Source organism: Urocitellus parryii, chromosome 11 (genome assembly GCF_045843805.1).
Source record: "Urocitellus parryii isolate mUroPar1 chromosome 11, mUroPar1.hap1, whole genome shotgun sequence".
Taxonomy (NCBI): domain Eukaryota; kingdom Metazoa; phylum Chordata; class Mammalia; order Rodentia; family Sciuridae; genus Urocitellus; species Urocitellus parryii.
Window position 1 is genome coordinate 32,285,249 of NC_135541.1, and position 27,342 is coordinate 32,312,590.

The 27,342-nt window shown below is 35.3% G+C and overlaps 1 protein-coding gene across 1 annotated transcript in view; it reads right to left on the minus strand.

The window, feature by feature from the left end:
* Nucleotides 1-27,342, minus strand: part of Spata6 (spermatogenesis associated 6) — a 121,382-nt gene that overhangs the window by 74,258 nt on the left and 19,782 nt on the right. Inside the window, exons 2-4 of the mRNA XM_077791295.1 lie at nt 26,449-26,586; nt 24,928-24,976; nt 285-326 (exon numbers count right to left, since the gene is read on the minus strand). Coding sequence (XP_077647421.1) covers nt 285-326; nt 24,928-24,976; nt 26,449-26,586 — 229 coding nt within the window. The remainder of the gene's footprint in view (nt 1-284; nt 327-24,927; nt 24,977-26,448; nt 26,587-27,342) is intronic.

Below are 27,342 nucleotides of genomic sequence, written 5' to 3' on the forward strand. Positions count from 1 at the left end.
TTAACAGGTTACATTCCGTTTTCAATTATTGTTATTTATCCAATTTCAGAACAATGGGCTTAAGTACCAATTTTTATGTCAGTCTCTCTATATTATTAAGTACCAATCTTATGTCAATCTTTCTATATTATTTTGGCCCATTGGCATTTTACACATAGTGAACCAATGGTAAAATATCAACTTTGTTTTTAATTTGAGAAGGAGAAAAGATGAGATTTTTTAAAAAATACTTCATTGAAATGATTTCCCATATCAATTACTTTACCAAATAAGTCATACAGTACCTGGTGGAACTAGCTGTATCAACTCGAACACTGCTGTATCATCTGAGAGTTTAAAGAAAAAATTCCTTAAGTAAACAATTTAATAATAAACAAAAACAAGTTATTTTAATCTAAAAGCCAAAGTAATCACTGACAACAGGTATGTTTGTATCTAGTGGACTATATTTTTTTATAAATGTAAATTGTCTATTACTTAATTGGAGTGGTAAGTATAGTTAAAGTGAATTATAAAATTCCTTGTACTTTTAATATGTCAAAATATCTCATAATAACCTTATAAAATATAAACAAATAAATTACACCCTTTCTATCTTCTGAGGACCCAAAAATGATATAATCTCCTCCTTTCTTTGTCATTTTCAAACATCTCATTCAATGTCCTATCTATATATTTAACCTATAAGGAAATATATAACAAAGGAATAAATATTCCCTTTAACTCATAACTTGTGGCTATACTGAGAAAAAATATATATAATCCTCCTTCTTAAGAACCTTGAGTTCCACTGAGAAAACAAACATTAAATAAAATGGAAACACAAATAAATATACAATTATAAACTACAAGGACAACACAGGCATTGTAGATAGTGCTATCAGATGTTATAACAACAGGTCCTATTCCAGTCAGGAAGGCAGTGAAAGCATCTCTGAGAAACTACTCCTAATCTAAAGCATGAGTAAATTATAAACTGGGATTTAGGGATACTAGGGAAGTAGTTTTGTTTTGTTTTTGTTTTTTTTCCCCAAGCAGAAGAAACAGCATAGGCAAAGGCTCTAAATATAACATTGCAAGGCAATCTGGGAGATTAGGTAGCTCAAAAACAAACCTCCTTCTAAAATCCACTGGAAAATGTAGAAAACTTAAAAAAAAATGCTTAAAGGCACAGGAGACCAGGTCTGAAACTCATGTAAGAAGGAAAGACAGATGAGCCTATCATTTGAGGCTATTTTCTCTGTTGGTATCAGACAATTCGGATAGAGGCAGTTAAGAGGATGAGAAGCTGAAAACAACTTCTGATAAACTCATGAAGAAGATGAATAAACCTTGGAGTTTCCTGGCCTTGGGAAGAGCAAGGAAAAAAGACCTGGAAATAAAGACCAATGACCTGATACACTGGCTGAATTATATGTTTGGATCACTGAAAAGATAAACCCTAAAATAAAGAATAAAATAAAAATAAATAGCCAAGGAAGGGAGGAAGATGGCGGCTGGGAATGAGTGAGCCGCTCTGTGCTCCGCGCCACCTCCGCCGCAGCGTATGTTGCTGCTTCTTAAAAGAAGAAGTAAAGATCATCAAAGGACATCTGTCGACAAGGATTCAGCACCGTGTCAAGAAAAGGGCCTAGATGGAGTGAATCCGCCACGACTTCAGCTCGAGCAGTAAGGCTGCAGCCCCCGAGCTGCCGGGCTCCCTGGGCCCCTTCTCACTCCCCTCTCCGCCTCTCCGCTTCGCTTCTCCCCCGCCATCTCTCCTCCCACGCTCACTCCCTAAATCTAGATCTCAATCTCTTTCCCCCACCCCACCCGCTCTCTCGCGTGCCCAGTACCCGGCCCGCGCGGGCCCCGAGGCGCTGCCTCCCCTCCCCCAGCCCGCACCCCCTCCACGGGGGTCCCGAAGGCCACAGCTTTGCCGCCACCACCGCCGCCGCTGCAGCCACCGCCGCTGCCGCCACCGCTTTCCTCGGAGCACCTTAGAACAGACTCTTAACCGAGTAAAATGGAACAGCTGATAAGATGAGTGACAATTTAAAATCTAAATGATCCAACATGGCGGCGGACGCGGAGAGATCAAGTCTCTAACCCCTTCAGTTGCACGGGCATAGGGAGAAGTAAACTGTCAAAATACTGTTCGCTCAGGACCACTAGGCACGGTTGAGCTGAAGTGGACCCCGGGCGAACGGTCTAGCCTTCTCAGAACACACCGAGCCCGAATTGGCTGCATTCTAGCTCAGGTTCGCCTGCTTCATGGACTCAACACTAATGATCCCGCTGAAATAACTAGTCGGCCCGCCTGAACTCAAAGAGGTAAAAGCCAACTGAGCACCACAGCCAGACCCAGGGAATCAGGAGTGACGCAGAACTAGCGGCGCAGGACTCCCAGCTATTGCTATCACCAGTGCTGACAACAGGTCCCTTGCACCAGCTATCAGGGGAGTTGCTGCTACCTGAGGGCAAACAAATTCGCTGGGGGCCCTCAGCCCCAAGCCCTACAAACTTAGGGTCTGAGGGAGGCAAACAGAAAGGGTGTGCCCAGGCACCCATGAAAACAGGGCTCCCAGGAGCAGCAGACCTGGCGTGTAGTCAGTATTGTGGTGAGTGTCACAGGTGAGCGGGGCCTGGCTTGAGGAACCACAAGAGAAGGCCCTAGGCACTCAGGATTAGAGACCCACACAGTCTGGGAAGAAGAGCTGAGGCACAGTGATTGGTTCCCACCTATCAAGAAGAAAAGCCTGGCCCAGTGGGCATAGCTCCACCAACTGGATGAGAAGTTAATCGAGCTATAAGACTGCATTTATTATTATTATTATTATTTTTTAATGATTATTATTAGTATTTTTTTTTATTTTATTTTCACTTTTTGTTGTTGATGTAGTTGTTGTTATTTAACGTTCCTATTAATGGTTTCAATTTTTTTAAATTCTTTTTATTTTATTAGTATTACTATTATTTTTTAAACTTTAATTTCCATTTTTTTACTATCATTATAAAATTTTTTCTTTTTTTCTTTTTTTTTTTGTTGGTTTTAAATTTTTATTTTTTTTCGTTTCTTCTTTCTTTCTTTTCACTTTTTTTTTTCTTTTGTCTTCTCACTTCTTTCAATTTTCCTATTCCACCTTCCTTGAATTCTACCTGCCTACACTCATTCTCTTTAGTGACTTCTTCCCTCCCCTTCTAATATCTCTCCTCCCCAGTATCACACTAATTGGAGGAGGATCACAGCCACTACCTGCCCTGAAAGGGTGATTTTTCAACTATACAAGAGCAATATAATTAAATAGAGGGGGAAAATATCAAAGACACAACAATTTCACCAAGCAGAAAGAAACGCCAGCAATATGAAACGACAAGGAAAGAAAGGACCACAGGCAATGCAGGTCAACTCAACTTTAGAAGAGGTAATAGCTGCAACAGATGGAATGTCAGATAGAGAGCACAGGACATACATGCTTCAGATGATCTGGAGTCTCAAGGAAGACATGAGACAGCAAAATCAGACAATGAAAGATCATATTGACAAGCAAATCCAGGAAATAAAAGATCAATTTCACAGGGAGATAGAGGTAATAAAAAACAAACAAATAGAAATACTAGAGATGCAGGAATCAATAAACCAACTTAAAAACTCAATTGAGAATACTACCAGCAGAGTTGATCACTTAGAAGATAGAACATCAGACAATGAAGACAGAATATTTCAACTTGAAAAGAACATAGATAGCTCAGCAAGTCTACTAAGAAACCATGAGCAGAACATTCAAGAGCTATGGGATAATATCAAAAGACCAAACTTAAGAGTCATTGGGATACAGGAAGGCACAGAGCTCCAAACCAAAGGATTAAGCAATCTATTCAGTGAAATAATACAAGAAAACTTCCCAGACTTGAAGAATGAGACAGAATCCCAAATCCTAGAAGCCTACAGGACGCCGAATGTGCAAAATCATAAGAGATCCACACCTAGACACATTATAATGAAGATGTCCAACATACAGAATAAGGAGAGAATTTTAAAAGCTACAAGGGAAAGGAAGCAGATTACATTTAGGGGTAAACCAATCAGGATAACAGCTGATCTCTCAACACAGACTCTAAAAGCTAGAAGATCCTGGAATAACATATTTCAAACGCTTAAAGAAAATGGATTCCAACCAAGAATCGTGTATCCGGCGAAATTAAGCTTCAGATTAGAAGATGAAATGAAAACCTTCCACGATAAACAAAAGTTAAAAGAATTCGCAGCTAGAAAACCATCTCTTCAAAAAATCCTTGGCAAAACATTACAGGAAGAGGTAATGGAAAATAACATTGATAACCAACAATGGGAGGTAGGACAGTAAAGGGGGGAAAGTAGTCAAAGAGGATAACAAATCAGGTATAGTAACATCAATAAACAAATATGGATAGAAGAACAAACCATATCTCAATAATAACCCTAAATGTTAATGGCTTAAACTCACCAATTAAGAGACACAGGCTAGTAGAATGGATCACAAAACAAGACCCAACAATATGCTGTCTACAGGAGACACATTTGATAGGAAAAGATGTACATAGACTGAAGGTGAAAGGTTGGGAAAAATCATATCACTCATATGGACCACGGAAACAAGCAGGAGTGTCCATACTCATATCTAATAAAATAGATTTCAAGCCAAAGCTAATCAAAAGGGATAAAGAAGGACACTTCATACTGCTCAAGGGAACCATACACCAACAAGACATAACAATCATAAATATATATGCCCCAAATAATGGTGCAGCCGTGTTTATCAAGCAAACTCTTCTCAAGTTCAAGAGTCTAATAGACCACCATACAATAATCATGGGAGACTTCAACACACCTCTCTCACCACTGGACAGATCTTCCAAACAAAAGTTAAATAAGGAAACTATAGAACTCAATAACACAATTAACAACCTAGACTTAATTGACATATATAGACTATACCACCCAACATCAAGTTGCTACACTTTTTTCTCAGCAGCACATGGAACCTTCTCAAAAATAGACCATATACTATGTCACAGGGCAACTCTTAGACAATACAAAGAGGTAGAGATAATACCATGCATCTTGTCTGATCATAATGGAATGAAACTGAAAATCAATGATAAAAGAAGAAAGGAAAAATCAAGCATCACCTGGAGAATGAACAATAGGTTGCTGAGTGATCAATGGGTTTTAGAAGACATCAAGGAGGAAATTAAAAAATTCCTAGAGTTAAATGAAAACACAGACACAACATATCGGAATCTATGGGACACATTGAAAGCAGTTCTAAGAGGAAAATTCATTGCTTGGAGTTCATTCCTCAAAAAAAGAAAAAACCAACAAATAAATGATCTCATACTTCATCTCAAAATCCTAGAAAAAGAAGAGCAAAACAACAGCAAAAGAAGTAGAAGGCAAGAAATAATTAAAATCAGAGCTGAAATTAATGAAATTGAAACAAAAGAAACAATTGAAAAAAATCGACAAAACTAAAAGCTGGTTCTTTGAAAAAATAAATAAAATTGACAGACCCTTAGCCATGCTAACGAAGAGAAGAAGAGAGAGAACCCAAATTACTAGCATACGGGATGAAAAAGGCAATATCACAACAGACACTTCAGAAATACAGATGATAATAAGAAAGTACTTTGAATCCTTATACTCCAATAAAATAGAAGATAGTGAAGGCATAGATAAATTCCTTGAGTCTTATGATCTGCCCAGATTGAGCCAGGAGGATATAGACAACCTAAACAGACCAATAACAATAGAGGAAATAGAAGAAACCATCAAAAGACTACCAACTAAGAAAAGCCCAGGACCGGATGGGTATACAGCAGAGTTTTACAAAACCTTTAAAGAGGAACTAACACCAATACTTTTCAAGCTATTTCAGGAAATAGAAAAAGAGGGAGAACTTCCAAATTCATTCTACGAGGCCAACATCACCCTGATTCCGAAACCAGACAAAGACACTTCAAAGAAAGAAAACTACAGACCAATATCTCTAATGAACCTTGATGCAAAAATCCTCAATAAAATTCTGGCGAATCGGATTCAAATACATATCAAAAAAATTATACACCATGATCAAGTAGGATTCATCCCTGGTATGCAAGGTTGGTTCAATATACGGAAATCAATAAATGTTATCCACCACATCAATAGACTTAAAAACAAGAACCATATGATCATCTCGATAGATGCAGAAAAAGCTTTCGACAAAGTACAGCATCCCTTTATGTTCAAAACTCTAGAAAAATTAGGGATAACTGGATCATACCTCAACATTGTAAAAGCAATCTATGATAAGCCACAGGCCAGCATCATTCTGAATGGAGAAAAATTGAAGGCATTCCCTCTAAGATCTGGTACAAGACAGGGATGCCCTCTCTCGCCACTTCTGTTCAACATAGTCCTCGAAACACTGGCCAGAGCAATTAGGCAGACGAAAGAAATTAAAGGCATAAAAATAGGAAAAGAAGAACTTAAATTATCACTATTTGCAGATGATATGATTCTATACCTAGCAGACCCAAAAGGGTCCACAAAGAAGCTATTAGAGCTAATAAATGAATTCAGCAAAGTGGCAGGATATAAGATCAACACGCATAAATCAAAGGCATTCCTGTATATGAGCGACAAATCCTCTGAAACGGAAATGAGGACAACTACTCCATTCACAATATCCCCCCAAAAAATAAAATACTTGGGAATCAACCTAACAAAAGAGGTGAAAGATTTATACAATGAAAATTACAGAACCCTAAAGAAAGACATAGAAGAAGACCTTAGAAGATGGAAAAATATACCCTGCTCATGGATAGGCAGAACTAACATCATCAAAATGGCGATATTACCAAAAGTCCTATATAAGTTCAATGCAATGCCAATCAAAATCCCAACAGCATATCTTATAGAAATCGATAAAAGAATCATGAAATTCATATGGAATAATAAAAGACCCAGAATAGCAAAAACAATACTAAGCAGGAAGTGTGAATCAGGCGGTATAGTGATACCAGACTTCAAACTATACTACAGAGCAATAGTAACAAAAACAGCATGGTACTGGTACCAAAACAGGCGGGTGGACCAATGGTACAGAATAGAGGACACAGTAACCAATCCACAAAACTACAACTATCTTATTTTTGATAAAGGGGCTAAAAACATGCAATGGAGGAAGGATAGCATCTTCAACAAATGGTGCTGGGAAAACTGGAAATCCATTTGCACCAAAATGAATCTGAATCCCTATCTCTCGCCGTGCACAAAAGTTAACTCAAAATGGATCAAGGAGCTTGATATTAAATCAGAGACATGGCATCTGATAGAAGAAAAAGTTGGTTATGATCTACACGCTGTGGGATCGGGCTCCAAATTCCTCAATAGGACACCCATAGCGCTAGAGTTAACAACTAGAATCAACAAATGGGACTTACTCAAACTAAAAAGTTTTTTCTCAGCAAAAGAAACAATAAGAGAGATAAACAGGGAGCCTACATCCTGGGAACAAATCTTTACTCCACACACTTCAGATAGAGCCCTAATAACCAGAATATACAAAGAACTCAAAAAATTAGACAATAAGATAACAAATAACCCAATCAATAAATGGGCCAAGGACCTGAACAGACACTTCTCAGAGGAGGACATACAATCAATCAACACGTACATGAAAAAATGCTCACCATCGCTAGCAGTCAGAGAAATGCAAATCAAAACTACCCTAAGATACCATCTCACTCCAGTAAGACTGGCAGCCATTAGGAAGTCAAACAACAATAAGTGCTGGAGAGGATGCGGGGAAAAGGGCACTCTTGTTCATTGCTGGTGGGACTGCAAATTGGTGCAGCCAATTTGGAAAGTAGTATGGAGATTTCTCGGAAAGCTGGGAATGGAACCACCATTCGACCCAGCTATTCCCCTTCTCGGTCTATTCCCTAAAGCCCTAACAAGAGCATGCTACAGGGACACTGCTACATCGATGTTCATAGCAGCTCAATTCACGATAGCAAGACTGTGGAACCAGCCTAGATGCCCTTCAATAGATGAATGGATAAAAAAAATGTGGCATTTATATACTATGGAGTATTATTCTGCATTAAAAAATGACAAAATCATAGAATTTGGAGGGAAATGGATGGCATTAGAGCAGATTATGCTAAGTGAAGCTAGTCAATCTTTAAAAAACAAATACCAAATGACTCCTTTGATATAAGGGGAGTAAACAAGGACAGGGTAGGGACGAAGAGCTTGAGAAGAAGATTTACATTAAACAGGGATGAGAGGTGGGAGGGAAAGGGAGTGAGAAGGGAAATTGCATGGAAATGGAAGGCGATCCTCAGGGATATACAAAATGTCATACAAGAGGAAAGGAGGGGTAAGACAAGATAATACAAATGGAAGAAATGATTTACAGTAGAAGGGGTAGAGAGAGAAAAGGGGAGGGGAGGGGAGGGGAGGGGAGGGGAGGGGGGATAGTAGAGAATAGGACAGACATCAGAATACATCAGACATTAGAAAGGCAATATGTCAATCAATGGAAGGGAAACTGATGTGATACAGCAATTTGTATACGGGGTAAAAGGGGGAGTTCATAATCCACGTGAATCAAACCGTGTAATATGATGTATTAAGAACTATGTAATGTTATGAACGACCAATTAAAAAATAAATAAATAAATAAATAAATAAATAAATAGCCAAATAGAAATTAAGACCCCAATTTGAAATATAAATCCTGTCTGAATTAACATAATACAGAATTGCATGCCTCCTACCAATTTGCTAAAATAATCATAAATCCTATCTGAAGGAAAACATTTTCACAGAAAACTATAATTATTTTTAAAATTTTTATAAGGTCTAGCATTTAAGGAGAACTGACTGGATACATATATAGGAAAATATATAACTGGGATCAAAAGTCAAGAGAAATAAGAGGAAATAAAAAGAGATCAACAGAAGATTCAGAAAATCAAGTTATTAGACAGGGATTTAAATTTTCCTAATAGGACTTCCCATTAGTAATCTGGTACGTATTGAGCTTAGAAGTCTTCACCGTAACAAGTAAAATGCTGAAATTCACCATTCTTCTTAGATCCATGAAAAAAGTGAGGTCACAGGAAAAATCACTTTCCCCAAAATCAGAAAGACAAGTTGATATAGAGACTCACAACTTAACACAGCAGAATCCACAGGCAAGAATCATCTGTGGGAATCAGTGCTAGAGGAGAAAAACCTGAATTACAACTGACAATTTCTGTAGGCTTTATATGGACAACTCTGAGATCTAAGTTTAGAAAGACCCTGTCATGGGGTAAGAGGTTATATTTTGTGAGTTTTACCTCCGGACTGTACCAGTTCCTCACTGTGAATATTGGAGAAAAATCCTCTTATACCTCCAGAGCAAAAGGAAGCATATGGTGTATTCCAGAGCATTCTCTTCTTAACATTACCTTCCCTCAGGAAAAAATAATTGAACTACAGTTCAAATCTACCCAGAGGAAAGGAAATGTCCAAATTCAGCCAGCTCTAGACTTGTCCATGGGGGAAGGAAACTATATCTATATATCTATATATCTATATATCTATATATCTATATATCTATATATCTCCCATCTAGCCTTCTTAGCCTTTTACATGGATAGCAATTATTATTGTTACTCAGGATAGCAATCTGAGTAACAATAATAACCATGCTGTATTAAATGTCTACTATGCACCAAGCATATTGTGCAGGCTGTGTTATTTCATTCAAACAAGACCCTATGCTTAGAGAAGGAAAGCCATTTGTGCAGCTAGCATTGAACTGGCTATAGAGTCTGCAGATGATAGTGCCCCTTTGAGCGATAATATTATGTTTTGACGGTCCTATAATTTTATCATGCATTTTTAAAAGATATATATTGAATTTTAAAAACTATCCACATGGTATTCATAAGACATATATGTAAAATATTAGGGCACAGGAAAACAGAAAATAAGAATAGAAAAAGATATAACATGTAACAATTAAAAGACAACCAGTTTAACAATACTATAAAAGAAGTAGTAGTCTTAAACTAATGTCATCAATATTATAAGATCCATTTCATCACTTCATAAATCCCTGGGAAGACTAGCCAAAAGAAGAAAAGAAAACACACAAAATTACAAAATATCAGGAATAAACAGAGACACAAAAAGATGTTTAAAAATACTAGGAGGATATTATGAATAATTCCATGCTACTGAATTATTGGATATACCTTATTTGCATCTCAAATATCCAATAAAAAAACATAAACAACCATAGCACAATTAGGAAAATGTGACCTAAGGAGATATTTGATATTAAAAAATTGCTCACATTTTAGGTGTGACCAAGTCCTATATTTTAGATATTCATATATCTATAGATGAAAGGATATGACAGCTAAAATTTACTTCAAAGTAAGAATATATGAATAAAATCAAATTCCTACAAAAAGAAAACTTTAATCCAGACAAATTCACTGGCAAATTATTTCAATTTTTTTAAAATGCCAATTATATGCATACTCTTTCAAGAAACAACAAAAGAAGGAACCCTTCCCAAACTGTTTTATGATATCCCATCAAAACCTTGATACTAAAACCTGATAAGAACCTCACAAGAAAAGAAAATGACATTCTATATGTAAAAATCCTAACCCAAATATTATCAAATCAATTCCACCAACATATAAAGGTGGCTTAATATTAAAAAAATAAAGCAATATGAGGTGCCACATTAAAAGAATAAAGTAGAAAACAATGGTTCATAAAATTGAGCCATCATTACTTACAAGGAAAAAAAAGCAGCAACAAAAACAGAAGAAAAATGTCTTAATCTGATAAAGGCTTTTAACCAAAACCTAAAGTAAGCAAATATCAAGTGGTGAAAGTTGAAACTTTCCCTCTGAGGTCAAGAGTAAGACATTTACTTCATACATTGCTATTACTGCTATCATTGACATCAACATTTTACTGGAGTTCTAAGCAATATAGTAAAGCAATAAAAAGTAATAAAAGATATTATAATAAGAGAAATATATTTCTTATTACTTAAGGAGATGTGTGTTTAAAATATCTTAAAGAATCCTAAGTCATATTTTTTAAAATTAATGCACATAGCAAGTTTGCTAGAAACAAGATCAATTATGCTGAAGTCAATTGTATATATTTTCTGTACCAGCAACAGTTAGAAATAGCATTGTAATCTGATTTAAATGAGATTACAATCTGGTTTAAAAGTATAAGGTATCTAGAAAAGTACTGGAAAATACTTCTCAAGATTGTTACACAGAAAATCACAAACATTAAGTGTAATTAAAGAAGAGTTAAATATTAATAAAGGATTATATATGCTTGTAAGACATCAACCAATCACAAGGTATGGTGGATATTTATATTTTATATATATATATATATATATATATATACACACATATATATGTGTGTGTGTGTGTGTGTATAGATACACAATTCAAGTAAAAGACTACTTGAAAAATTATAAAATAGGAAAATGAAAAATTAGTGGATATTTGTTAAAATTAAGAAAATGTTCATTTTAGGTGTGATACAGTACTACTGTTTCTTTAGGTTAGCTATCCTTATAAATAAAGGAATAAATGTCTTGATATTTGCTTCAAAATAATCTGAAAAGGGGAGCTGAAATAAGGAGATATAATTAGATAGAAAAATATTAGCCATAAATTGATAATTACTGAACTAAGTAAATATAGGTACATGTTTTCATTATTTTCTTTTGTATACATGTAAAACGTTTTCCAATAAAAGACTTTTCATGCTTTTGATTAGAGAAAAGCTGTGTGTGTGTGTGTGTGTGTGTGTGTGTGCAGTCATGCTTTGTAAATATTACCATTGTGCAAGAACTAAAATGAGATATTGCCTCAACCCGATAAGATGGCTACTATTTAAAAAAAAAACATAACAAAAAAAAAAACACAGAAAACAGCAAGAAATTGAAACCCTTATGCAGTTAGTGGGAATGCAAAATTGGTATAGCTATTACAGAAAACAATATTGGTGGTTCGAAAAAAATTAATTCCCATATGATCCAGCAATTGTACAATTGAATATATATGTATAAAACAACTAAAAGTAGGAACTCAAATAATATTTGCATTCTATTATAGTCTGGATTTGCAATATGCTCCAAAGGCTCATGTGTTAAGTCAGTGCTAGATGATGGTGTTAATGGAAAATTGTGTAAGCTGTAGAAGGTGGGGCCCTGGTTGAAGAAAGGAGGTCACTAGGGATGTGACTTTGAAGTATCTATTTTGTCCCCATCCCCTGCTTACAGCCACCATGAGGTGAACAGCTTTGATCCATCATACCCTTCTGCCATGATGTACTGCCTCACCACAGGCCCAGAAACAATGGAGCCAGTTGACCATGGACTGAAATCTCTGAAACCAAGAGCCAAAAAAAAATAAGTCTTTCCTCCTTGTTTCTAAGGTATTTTGTCATGACAATGAAAAGCTGCCTAACACACGCACATGTGTTCACAGCAGCATTATTTACAATAGATAAAAGGTAGAAGCAACCCACATACTCACTGACAGATAGGCAAAATGTGGTGTGAACATACAATATTATTCATCCTCAAAAAGAATGAAACTCTGACATATGCTATAACATTAACCTTGAGAACATTTTGCTATGAGAAATAAACTAGTCAAAAAGGGACAAATACTAGGTATGATTCCACTGACAGTAATAGTTAAAATCATAGAGCATGAAAGTAGAATGGTGGTTAAAAGGAAATTGGGGTAAGGAAAATTAAGGGGTTACTATTTAATGAGTATAGAGTTATAATTTTACAAGATGAAGAGAATTATGGGAATGCATGATGATGATGTTTGTACAACATTATAAATGTATTTAATACCACTGAACTATACACTTAAAATGATTAATATAGCAAATTTTATGTTGTTTATACTTTACTGCAGTAAAAAAAATTACTTCAGGGGAAAGACCTTAAATTATTAAAGAAAAAAATCTTTATAGAAAACTAATGCTGCTATAAACCAAATAGTAACTTACTATAAATTATATCTACTGGAGCATATAGTATAACTAATCTCATTTTACAGCTGTTCTTTATCTTAGAGGACAATTTTCTCCTTCCTCTGTGAAAATTCTCATATTAACATATATTTTTAGTGTGAATTACAAATTAAATGTACTATAATACCCCAGAAATCCTACTCACAAATAGTAAATCAAAAAGATACAGAAACTACCTTAAGAGAAATTGCCAGAGTACTATTAGCAGTATCAACAAAAACAATTGCTGTTATAATTTCCTCTAAATGCCTGTTTACCTGCTTTCACTATAAAGATAAGTTGGATGGAATATGTTTGTTATTGTGGATTTAAAATATAAATCCAGAGTCCTACAAGCTTTCCTGAGTCTGGGATACTCTCATTCATAGACTTTGAAGGATTTATTCTCAGCCTTCAAATCCTCACCTGAAAGCATTTCAAATATCTCAGATACTAGGTAACTACTAATTCCTAGAAGCTCAGAAGCAGGTGCTCAAACAAAAATGCTGGTTTTCCCTATTTGCAAGGTAACTCAACAGGGACACTTAGAAATCTACTGCTATACAAAGAAAGATGATATTTTCTCTTTATCAAAATGTTGAAGGGAATTAGGCCCAAATAGCTACTCTACTATAAATTCTCAAATACAAAATATGTTTCTAATGAAAGGCTTTTAACGTTATAAATAGGCATCTCAGTAGGACACTTTCAATAGTCATAAAAATAGTAATTAGAGGCAGTTATATGATGCATTTATGTTTTATTTAATGCCTTAGATATCAAATACCCAGCATATTCTAGGTTCTGCTAAATGCTCTAGGGATACAACAGTGAACAAGAGAAAAAATGTTGGGGGCTGGAGTTGTGGCCAAGAGGTAGAGTGCTCGCTTAGCATGTGAAAGGCACTGGGTTCAATTCTCAGCATCAAATAAAAATAAATAAAAAGTTATTTACAAAAAGAGAGAGAGAAAGAGAGAAAGTCTCTGTCCTTATAAAGCTGACACTCTAGGACATGAAATAAAAAATAAATAATATATCAGTTCTAGGAAGAAAAACAGTAAGTCTATTCTTTTTTTTTTTTTTTTGGCCCCGAGCTACTGCTGAACTATTTACATCTCCTATTTTAGCAGAAATTTTAACAGCATATCTGTGATAGTCAATCACTATAACAAAATACCTGAAGTATTTAACTTATACAGAGAAAAGAGTATTTTGGCTCACAGGTATGAAGTTCCAATTCAAGATTTAACCCTAATACTTCAGGCCTATTGTGAGGGCAGCACATCAAGGCAGGAGTGAGTAATGAAGAGAGGGAGGTCCCACAATCCCTTAAGAGGGCACATCCCTAATAACCTAAAGACTTCCCACAATGTCCTACAGCCTACAGCCTAAAGTTACTAACACCTCCCAACAGTACCACCCTGGGGACCAAGACTTTAACACACAGACCTTGGGAGACATTCAATATCCACACTATGGCAATACCCTTAAACACTATAAGTATCCTGGTATAAAAATTATGATGCTAAAAATAAGGGGACAAAGACTGAGACACTGACCAAAGGGGATACTATTTTATATGTTTTAAGAGAAAGTTTTTCTAATTATAACTTTGAGCAGTGACTGGAAGTAAGTGAGGCAACATGCCATGAAGGGAGAACTTTTTAATATATGTGGTAGTACTGTGTGTGTGTGTGTGTGTGTGTGTGTGTGTGTGTGTGTGTGTGTAAAAATGTGTAAACTTTCAGTAAAAAAGGATAGGTAGATGTCTATGAAGTAGAAAACATTTTCATTCTTCCTTGAGTAAAAATGGTTCCCAGTATATGGTTTAGGGATAAGTAATATAATTCTAGCAAATTACAGGCCCGGAAAATATTTTTCAAGAGAATACCTTGCATATGAATGTAAAATTGCCTTATTATGCTTTAATTATCACTTGCATTTAATATATATTAATTTTATATGTGTACACTTGTGTGTGTGTGTGCGTGTGTGTGTGTATGAGAATCATTAATATATTTTTCTCAAAAGCCTAAAGTGATTTTGGTTCTCTGGAGTTTTCTTGATGTGCAGATACGATGTGAAATGGAATTGGTAAGTTCTACAATATACCTACAGAAATAATAAAAATTACCAATAATAATAAACAAAGGACATTTTAAATGATACTGTCAAGGACTACTGTAATCATTTTATCTGAGGTCACTCACAGATCTGACCATTTGTGAGACTGTCCATCATGTAAGAAGGTTCTAAGATCCTTTGAGTATTTCAATCATCTTCAATTTAGTTTTAGAAAAGATATTCTTTAATTACTAAACTTTTGAATTTTAGACTAACACATTAATTTTGTATTTTAAACAATGGGAAATGATACAAGCAATTCACAATTCTAAGAATTGGTAAGTGGAAATTCTGGAAGAGTCAGAATCAGTAACTTCCTTTGTTTGAAATGCTTCCATTTGCTTCCATTGGCACAAAGCCAAACTGCTTTACTTCTTTGGGTTCAATTTTACATTTTATTTCAGTAGGTTGTCTCTATCATTTCTGTTATAACTGTTCACATTTAAAGGTTCAATAGCATGGAGACTCACTGTAGGTTCATCCATGAGCTGCCTCATCAGCACCCATTCCTTCCCTTTCCCCTTTCATTAGAGATCTATACAGTTCTTGGAACTGTAGAACAAGTGCAGGCCAAACCATCAGTGTACTATACATCCCTCCGTACTCTGATTAGAATAGATCTTAAGATCTGATGAAAAGTATAGAAGCCTTTTATTGAGATTGATAGAAAATGTTTGAAATCTGAAATGACTGTAATTTTGCTACCGTGAATTCTGTCAACATAAATGTAGTTAAGATCCAGGAAGATACAACAATTATAAATGTATATGAGATCAGAATTAATTCAACATAAATATATGAGTTGGCTCCAATTAACAGAGACAAGTCACACAGGCAAAGCTTAATATAAAAGCTATTACCTACAACAGGGTATACAAGTATTGAGGGATAGTATAGAAAGATGTAGCAGGTAGAGAAAAATCCATTATCCCTATAGTTCAAACAAAATACCCAAGGAAAAGCTTCCCAAACTCTTCTCTGTGTGGACGTCCAGATCTTGGGGAAGGAAGGACCACCTTGGTCCACTAAAAGAAATGTCACTCTAGTGCCAATCAGTGGCATTAATGGAGATCTACCTTCTGTAAGTTATCAAAAATCCTCCCTCTATGGTATCAGGGCAGCTATTTGCAGGGAAGTATTTCACCAGAAGCACTTTGCTAGAAAACCACCCAAAAAGTGGACAGCTAAGAGAAGCTGTGGTTGGCTAGAAGATACAAGGGCTTCAGAAGCCTGATGCTGGGAAAAGTCAAGTGAACACACCAGTACCTGGAAGCAAAATCCTTTCCTCCTGCAATATTTCTCGATGGCCCTCTAATGAACAAAGTTTTAGTGCTAACTGAAGAGAAAAGAAATATTTAAAGGACCCAAATCAATTTCTATAGAAGAAACAAGACTGAATTTGGTACTGAGAGACAATAAGTTAATAACCATAACATTATATGATACAGAATGTCATATAAATGAAAAGAGAAACAAATAATTATCATTAGATATTTAAATACCCTTCTCTTAGTAATTAATAAAGTAACCAAACACTTCTTCCAAAATTAAGATCAGAATACAGAAGACCTATTACCAATCACTTGACCTAAATGTTAGAAATAGCACTGCATAGCATAATGATGTTGTGTTTAACAACAAACCACAAATAAGACTGTGGTCCTCTTAATAATGGAGTTGAAAAATCTCTATCCCCTAGTACTCTGTTATTGTAGATTTTCTATATTTATATTTTCTATATTATGATATGTTCAGATACACAATATTTACCATTGTATTACAATTGCCTAGCGTTCAGAAAAACAGCATACTATCTAAGTTTGTAGCCTAAAAGAATATGCCACACACTATCCTTATAGCCCAAGTGTGTAGTAGGTATAATACCAAAGTTTGTGTAAGTGCACTCTATGATGTTCACATGACTAACAACACTTTTCTCAGAATGGATACCTGTCATTAAGTGATGCATGACTTTAGATGTATATAGAATAGTTCAATAAAGGTCAGAAAATATATTTTGTTTTAAGCACACTTGGATAACATTTCAAAGAGAGACCTTAAGATAGACCATAAACAAATGTCCAATTAGGTAGTAGGGAGAGAAGAAGATGGGGACAGAGATCATTTCCCTAGATGTTCCCTGTTGTGAAACCAAGAAAAGCAGATAGACAGCTTCACTGCAAGGTGAGTGAAAGGACAAAGATTAAGGGGGACTTCACTGGAATTTAATACTGGACACTCAAAATGGACCGGGGAATCAGGAGATTGGATAAAATAGGGAAGGAATTTCAAGCGCCACAGCCATTGCAGCTGCCGCAGCAGCCAGATACAAAAGTCAGAAGGGTCCCCCTGGGAACACAGTATACTGAGTGATAGGGAATAAAAACACTGACATTTTAGGAACAACTGAGGCGTGTCTGGGTATGAAGAGTTTAGAGATCAAAGACTCTGCCTGGTCCACTACACAATATCCTTGTACAGGAAGGAAACTGCATCTCCTGGTGGCACGCAGAGGACAAAGGGAAAAACCATTTTGCATCTTCAGCCTGGCCCCCAGTGACAGCTGAGGAACCCGATTCTGGTAGACCCAAGTCTGGCCCAAAAAACAAGCCTGTCTAACCCACGCATGAGACAGACTGGGTCTAAGAGATCAGGAGAAAAACAAGCATGGAGAGAGGTTTACACAGGGGACATCTGCTAGTGCAAATACACCCAGCTTCCCTCCCCTTTCAACCCAGCTGCTTGATGGACCAGCTGGGAGATAAGCACCTGGCAGGTAATTAGAAAGGACAGGGGCAAGAGAGTTGAGTTTAGAGACTGAATCTGAAGTCAGGAATTGTGGGTTCTGCAGGCAACATCATGAAATAAGAACTGGCTCCTACACCACACGAGTGGAACCCAAAGGAGATGCCTAGGTTACAGCCTTCCAGTGTGCACTGGCAATTACTGGGCCCCGGAAGTATTCGGATTTAAAATCTCCAAACCAACTGGCATTCAGTGAAGAGACTAGAGCCTACCTAAGCCTAAACCCTGCCTCTGCCTCCAGAATTCATCCTCTCACTAGCAACCCTACCCTGAGGATGGAGCAAACATCACACTCCACACTAGGGAAGAAAATGGAAGCTAAAAAAACCTTTAGATCGCCAGTGGAAAGAATTCCCCAACTTTTCATAGAGTTTTTTTTTTTTCTTTTTTCTTTCTCTTTTTTCCCCCTTCTCATTTCTACCATTATTGAAACCAATTTTTTTCATGGATCAGTTCATTGAGAACTAGGAGGTCTGATCAGCATATTTCAGTTCTGTTTTTTATTCTTTTACTTTTTTCTATTTTTAATTTTTTTAAAATTCTTACTTTACATATATTTTCTCTCATTTATACATTTCCCTTGATTCTCTCTCTTTTCTCTTGCTGACAGCCAACCTCTATAGCTCCCTCTTCCACTCTTCCTTTAATTTTTTACTTCTATCTTCTATCCTCCTTACTCATAATCATCACAATCTACTCTAGTTCTGTTATCCCCTTGTCCATGACTTGAAACTGTAAACCCTTTAACAAACTTGCTGTTTTTATTATATAAAATAATTGTACATATCATTTCTGTTTATTGTGACAAAACTGTAGATGTCTTAGAAGGAGATATTTGGTTTAAGACTGTATATTGTTTACATTGGTTGCTGACATCATTTGTCTCCCCCCTTTACAGCAAGGTACTGGAAACCTTCAGGGACATTGAAAGTCTATAGGGTAGAAAGTGTGCTGACTCAGAAGCACACTGCTAGATGGGTAGACACACATAACATGAAAACATAAGGGAAAAAAATAACCTCAAACAAAGCAAGTTGTTCTAATAACAGAATCCACTGACACCATAGTAGAAGAAATGTTGGAGAAGGAGTTTAGAATGTAAATTGTTAAACGGATCCTCGAGGGAAAGGATGACTTAAGGAGTGACTTCAGAGAGAAAATACAATTAGTGAAAGATCACTTCAATAAAGATAAATAGATTCTGAAAAGAAATCAAGCAGAAATCCTTGAAATAAAGGAATCAATAAGCCAAATTAAAAATTCAATGGAAAGCATGACCAATAGACTACATCACCTGGAAGACAGAGTTAGAGGCAATTAAGACAAAATATATAATCTTGAAAATAAAGTTGATCATGGAGAAAAGATGTTAAAAGACCATAAACAGAACTTCCAAGAAACATGGGATAACATGAAATGACCAAATTAAAGATTTATAGGGATAGATGAAGGTACAGGGATGCGAACCAAAGGAAAACATAATCTTTTCAATGAAATAATAATAGAAAATTTCCCAAACCTAAAGAATGAAATGAAAAATCAAATACAGTAGGCATACAGGACCCCAAACATACAAAATTATAATAGACCCATAGCAAGGCACATTAATATGAAAATGCCTAACATACAGAATAAGGATAGAATTTTAAAGGATGCCAGAGAAAAGGGCTCCCATTATGTTTGGTAGGAAACAAACACAAATCTTAGCTGATTTCCCAATTCAGATGCTCAGAGCTAGGAGGTCTTGAAATGATATATACCAAGCTTGGAAAGAAAATGGATGCCAACCAAGAATGTTATACCCAGCAAAATTAAGCTTCAGATTTGACAATGAAATAAAAACTTAAAGATTCTTGTTTAGCATCTGGACGGCCATCTTAAGTGATAGCTGCCATTTTAAGAAAAATTTCACTTTTCCACCCAAGGGTGTTTCTGAGAAAGGCTCACCACTCACTCATATCAACGCCGCCCTTAACCACAGCCTTAGGACCCACCCAGCTCTAATCCCTGAGCCTGCCCCATAAAAGTCTCAAACCCCAAGCCTTCTTTTGACTCTTTCCGTATATGGAAAGATGTGCCTTTATTTGTCAGCTCTGACAAATCAACTCTTATGTGTATCTCTGCCTGGTCTCCGTCTTTTGTTTCTCACTCACCCATCTCCCGGTTCCTCACTTTCCTTTCAAAAACCTTCCATGATAAACAAAAACAACAACAAAATCACAAGTAGAAACCTTTCACTATAGAACATTCTCAGCAAAATATTTCATGAATAAGAATAAAAAATAAAAATAAAAACCAGAAAAGGGAATAACTGCACTAAAAGAATAATCAATCAAAGGAGAAACGAATTCAAATGAAACATCATAAATAAACCAAATAACTAGGAAAACAAATTATATCTCAGTAATAACTTTGAATGTAAGTGGCCTAAATTTATCAATCAAAAAACATAGACTGGCAGATTCGATTTAAAAACAAGACCCAACAATATGCTGTCTCCAAGAGACATCATAGGCAAAGACATCCACAGACTGAAGGCGAAAGGGCAGTGAAAATCATATTATTCACGTTTCATGATCTGTCCTTTGGCTCTATGTGGACTGTTGTTCATAGTAGCCTCCTGAAGGGATAAGTCTGGCATTGGGAACTCCCCATGGCACCTCCCACAGGGACTGACCACATGATGCAGGTGAACTTCTCCCTCAAGCTCTGCCAAAGATCACACACAGCACCTGAAATAGGAGTGACCTGCCAAGACATCAATCAACCTGCAGACTGCAATATATCAGGAAGTAAGACTACACCCTTGAAACCTTATCACTGCCTTTGATGTACTCCCTAAATAAACCACCAAGCCATTTTCCTTTGTCTAATTCCAGCATCCATGTGGACTAGATCTATCAGGGGCTTCACTTTTTAAAATATATTTCTGAGTATTTAGCTTGGTTATTTGCTAATTATTTGAGATTATAAGTTTTAGGGTGACTGGGATTCCCCTGGGCAGGAAGAACCCCCCAAAGAGACACTGGCTGTTGTCCTCAGATAGCATGGATCTCATAAACAAGCAGGGGTTTCTATCTTTACATCAAATAAAGTGGACTTCAAGCAAAGTTAGTCAGAAGGGACAAAGAAGGACATTTCATACTGCTTAAAGGAATTATAAATCAACAAGACATAACAATCATAAATATTTATGACCCAAACAATACAGCATCTATGTACAAACAAATCCTTCTCAATTTCAAGAATCAAACAGATTGTAACACAATAATACTGGATGACTTTAACACCCCACTCTCACCACTAGATATATCCTCCAAACAAAAACTAAATCAAGAAACTAGAGAACTAAATCATCCAAAATAAATAATTTAGATTTAACAGACATATATAAAGTATTTCATCCATCAATGACAGAGCACATTTTCTCCTCAGTAACACACAGATCCTTCCCTAAATAGACCATATGTTAGGCTACAAAGCAACTCTTAGCAAATAAAAAAAAAAATAGAAGTAATGCCTTGCATTACTGTCAGATCTGTCAGATCATAATGAAATGAAATTAGAAACCAACAATAAAATAAAAAATAGAAGCTACTCTAACACCTGGAGACTAAATAATACACTACTGAATGAACAATAGATAGCAAAAGAAATCAACAATGAAATTAAAAAATACTTAGAGGTAAATGAGAATAGCAAACGATGTATCAAAATCTCTGGAACACTATGAAGGCAGTTCTAAGAGGAAAGTTCATGCACTGAAATCATGCATTAAAACAATAGAAAATCACCAAATAAATAACCTAGCATTACATCTCCAGGGCCTAGAAAAAGAATTAATCAACACCAAAAGTAGTATAAGAGAGGAAATAATTAAAATCAGAGCTGAAATCAATGTAATTGAAACAAAAGAAACAAGTCAAAGAATCGACAAAAAGTTGGTTTTTTGAAAAAATAAATAAAATTGATAAACTCTAAGCCACACCAACAAAGAGAAAGAGAAAAAACTCAAATTACTAAAATTCAGGATAAAAAAAGAAATATTAAAACAGACCTACTGAAATACAGATAAAAATCAGTAACTATTTTGAAAATTCACTCTAATAAAATAGAAAATCTGAGGACACTGAAAAATTTCTACATATGGCCTATCAAAACTGAAACAGGAGGACCACAATTTAAACAGATCAATTTCACACAGTGAAATAGAAGACACCAATAAAAGCCAACAAAGAAAAGCCCAGGACCAGATGGATTCTCAATCAAGTTCTACAAGACCTTTAAAGAAGAAATAAAACCAACCCTTCCTCAAATTATTCCATTAAATACAAAAGAAGGGAACCCTTCCAAACTTATTTTAGAATGAGGAATGTATCATAGAAGAAATCATAGGAAAAATCAAGAAATTCTTAGAAACAAATGAGAACAGACATAACATCAGAATCTCTGGGAGAGAACAAAGTCAGATCTAGAAAATTTATAGCATTGAGTACTTACATAAAAAGAATAGATTCCAAATAAATCTAATGCTAGACCTCAAGGCCTTACAAAAGAAAGAAAAAAACTAATCCCCAAATCAGTGAAAGGAAATATCAGAGCCAAAGTTAATGAAATTGAGAATAAAAATTAAAAAATATCAATAAAACAAATAACTGTTTCTTCAAAAAGATTAATAAACCCTTAGCAAAACTAACCAAAATAAAGAGAGGACCCAAACTGACAAAATTAGAAATGAAAATGGAGATATCACCATACAGCATTTCAAGAAGACCACTAGAAATTACTTTGAAAATTTATACTCCAATAAACTGGAAAATATAGAAGACATTGATTAATCTCTAGACTCATATGACCTGCCCAAATTGAACCAGGAAGATACAGAAAAACAAATCACTATTAAGTAATGAAGTTGAAACATAAATTAAAAGCCTTCCAACAAAGAAAAGTCCATCAACCAGATAGATTCTCAGCTAAATTTTACCAGACCTGTAAGAACTAATACCAGTTTCTCAAATTATTCCATGAAACTAAAAGTGAGTGAACACACCTAAATACATTCTATGAAGTCAGTACCCTGATAGGAAAACCAGATGAAGACACATCAAGGAAAACTACAGACCAATATCCTTGATGAACATAAATGAAAAAATCCTTAATAAAATATTATCAACCATATCAAGAATAGAATATACCATGGTCAAATAGGTTTTGTCTCAAGAATGAAACACACACAAATCAATAAATGTAATACAGGACATCAACAGAATTAAATACAAGAATCACATGATCATCTCAATAGTTGTAGAAATGGCCTTTGATATATCCAGCATCCAATCATGTTAAAAACCATGGGGAAACTAGGAAGAGAAGGAATTCACCTCAACATCATAAAGGCTATATATAACAAACACAAAGCCAATGTCATACTGAATGAAGAAAACCTAAAAGCATTTCTTCTAAAATAAGGAAAAAGACAAGGATGTCCACTCTCACCAGTCCTATTCAATATAGTTATTGAAGCTCTAGACAGAGCACTCAAGCAAGAGAAGGAAATTAAAGGATATAAATAGAAAAAGAGAAGTGATATGATCCAATATCTAGAAGATCCAAAAAGCTCTATCAGAAGACTTCTAGACCTAATAAATAATTCAGCAAAGCAGAAGGATACAAGATCAGCATTCACAAATCAATAGCTATCCTGTATTCCAACAGTATTCTGCTGAGGAAAAAAAAATTGAAAAATTATTATATTCACAATAACCTCAAAAAAACCCTTGGGAATTAATCAAACCAAGGAGGTAGACGATATCAAAATGAAAATTATGGAACACTGAAGAAAGAAATTGAAAAATACCTTAGAAGATGGAAAGACCTCCCATTTTCTCAAGACATATAATGTCCCAGCTAATGAGTATGGAAAAATTAAAATTTTACTCATGGCCCCAAACTGTTACTTAGCAGTGGAAAATACAAAAACCAAGTGCTACAAACAGCTATAAAATAACAAATAAACACAGGCATATGCCAAAAATAGTTCTCTAGAGAAGATTTGCTGAACAATACATTGCATGAAGACAGATTGGCCTGTTTTCTCCATAGATACTCAGATTCTAGCATGGTGCCAGATTCCATGTTTCTACACTGCTAGAGTTCAGTGGAGCAGGAAGGGAAGAAAGTGTGACAAGGACAGATGATTATGGGGATGCCCAATATTATTGTCCTTTTGAGCCACAGTTATATGTTCAACTAATTTGGTGATTCCAGGGTCCTTTCTAAATATAAGGATAAATAATAGTATTCCCTTTCATATCCATAACTTCAATAAACTGTTCTCCAAGTGTATACTTTTTTACAGTGCTACTCTCACAAATAGTTATATAGTTTTGTAGTTGATTCATAATACTATGATAGATTTACTATTATCCTCAGCCTTGAAAAAATATCTCCTGCAAATAATTTATTTAAATAGTGAATGTAAGACAAAATTAAAAGGCATATGTCTTTTTACTTACTTTTATCCTGTTATTACTCCCTTAATTTGTAATTCACTAAGGTTAAAGACAGTTTTATTTGCAGGGCCAAAACCCACCTAACATGAGTCTCTATCCTTATATCACAAACACTCCATACCATCTTGTCCAATAGAAAATTTAAATAATTCCTTCTTTGTTTTTCATTGACAAAAACAGGAAGAAGAATATTTCTTAGATTTACTACACCAAACAACTTCTTTTTTATTATCTTTTTTATTATCATGAAATTCTAAAAAGTGTGGAAAAAAATCTCAGCTCAAGATTTTTGAAATTCTATTATACTCCTTCAAATTTTTATGTAACCCAGGATTAAAAAAACATAAGGATGATACTTTCTAAAATGTCTAAGACTCAGGAATTTAAAAGTTAAAAACTTACACTCAAGCTGCGCAACCACATCTCCAGGGTCTACTGCTTCAGGGAACACCTAGAGTGGGAAGGATGTAGGGGGAAGCAGGATGGGGGAGAGGAAGTTACATATGAAAATATCTTTGATTTTTCCCTCCCATTCTCAAAACATTTATTTTCCAAGAAACATGTGACATTCATAACTATCCATTCTTCTCTGTTTTCCATGTCTATTATGAAAGACTTTATAAATAAATTTTATAGATGGCTCTGACTCTCTCCTACATCATCTGTTAGCTCTTCCCCTTATGTTACCATTATCAAATCCACCTCCTTGGTGCTTCTCCACCTCAGCAAGCTAATTCTCAATAGGAAGGCTTTAAATTTACTATTCCATTACTTAACATGCTTTCCCCCTAGACCGTCAAATAACTGACTCGGTGTCATAATTCAGGCTCAATTTAAATGTTACTGTTTTCTTTGACCACCCTTTAAAATATACAATCCCCTCTCATCCCCTTGCCCTGTATTTATTCTCTTTTTGCACTTAATAAGCTCCAAAAGGGGAGGATTTTTCTTTGTTTACCAAGTGTTTCCAGTGGCTAAACCATTTTATGGAAAGGAGCAGGTATTAGGTAAAATTATTTGTGAAACAGAAGGAGGGAGGGAAGTAAGGAAGATGGAAGGAAGACAGACAACTGACAACTGGGAGCCAGTCATGGTGGGATATGCCTATCATCCCAGATATTCAAAAGGTTGAGGGAGCAGGATTCCAAGGTCAAGGCCTACCTGGTTAATCTGGCAAGATCCTGTCTCAAAAAAATATATATAAAAAGGGCAAGGAATGTAACTCAATAATAGAGTACTTCTGGATTCAATCCTTTGTATTACAAAAATTAAAAAAATAAAAGAACCAACCTAGATGCCCTTTGGTAGATGAATAGATAAAGAAAATGTGTCATATAGACACAATGGAATATTACTCAGCAATAAAAGAGAATAAAATCATGGCATTTGCAGGTAAATGGATGGAATTAGAGAAGATAATGCTAAGTGAAGTTAGCCAATTGTAAAAAACCAAATGCCAAATGTTTTCTCTGATAATAAAAAGGCTGGCTGATTCATAGTGGGGTAGGGAGGGGGAGCATGGGAGGAATAGACAAACTCTAGATAGGGTAGAGGGGTGGGAGGGAAAGGGAGGGGGCATGGGGTTAGAAATGATGGTGGAATGTGATGGACATTACTATCCAAAGTACATGTATTAAGACACAAATTGGTGTGAATATACTTTGTATACAACCAGAGATATGAAAATATGTGCTCTATATGTGTAATAAGAATTGTAATGCATTCTGTGGTCATATGTAAATAAAAAATTAAGAAAAAAACAAAGAAATGCAATTGGTAATAATGAATCAAAAGCAATATTTAATTTATAACCTTCATTTTGAATTAAACCAAAGCACATAGTAAGCAATAATAATTTATTGTGGGCTTTTATTAAAAAATTGGAACTCTTTTTTTAATACTTGTTCTCATATTTGAACTAACCTTTTCAAACACCATTCTGGCATTGAAGACCAATGGAAAAGTGGCTGGGACACATTGTGTCTTTTTGTATTGGCCAAACACACAGATGCTAAGATAGATGTCCTCCTTGTCTTTCAGCACCACTCCTGGACAAGTTACCTGAAAGAAATTAGATAAGTGGATATATAAATTCTGTGAGATATTCTACTAAAATGCATTATCAGGTATTACATAAAAATAGTAGTCTGGTAACCTAATAAAACTATTCACAAGTAAAAAGAGAAAAAAACCCTAATATTTACAGACCAAATGAAATGAAATGTTTTTCTGTTTTCCATCACTGAGAAATCTATGATTTTCCATTTGGTTATTTTTGCCACATTTGAAGCTCTGTGTATTGGCTCTTCAGACAGACACTAATAGTTTTAAACACTAAGCCTTAGGCTCCCATTTTATGTTGAATGCTGACATAAAGTTATTGAGTATCATTTAATCACAAAGAATTAACATTCAGCAAAAAAGAAACATTATACTAAAGCATAAAAAAATGCTGACAAAAAAGCACAAACTGATCTCCATCAAACTAAATAGCTGTCCACAGATACCCCCATCAAAAGCAACATTATACTTTTAAAGCTAGAGAATGTTTTAGCCCAATGAATAATTTTTAAATATTAAATTGCATTTAATTATCCTAGTTATAATTTACAGAAAGTATTAGGCAGAAAATGTTGAGTTTCTAAATAATACACAGCACAGTCTATCCAGTCTCTGCCATATTCCAATGCTAGTTGATCAACCATACTCTTTCTTATTAGGATATCAAGATTCCTGAAGATTTGAGTCCAACAGAGCAATACTATCCAATCTTCCAACCCCTAACAGTACATTCAAAGTCTATTTTTATTGTTCTCT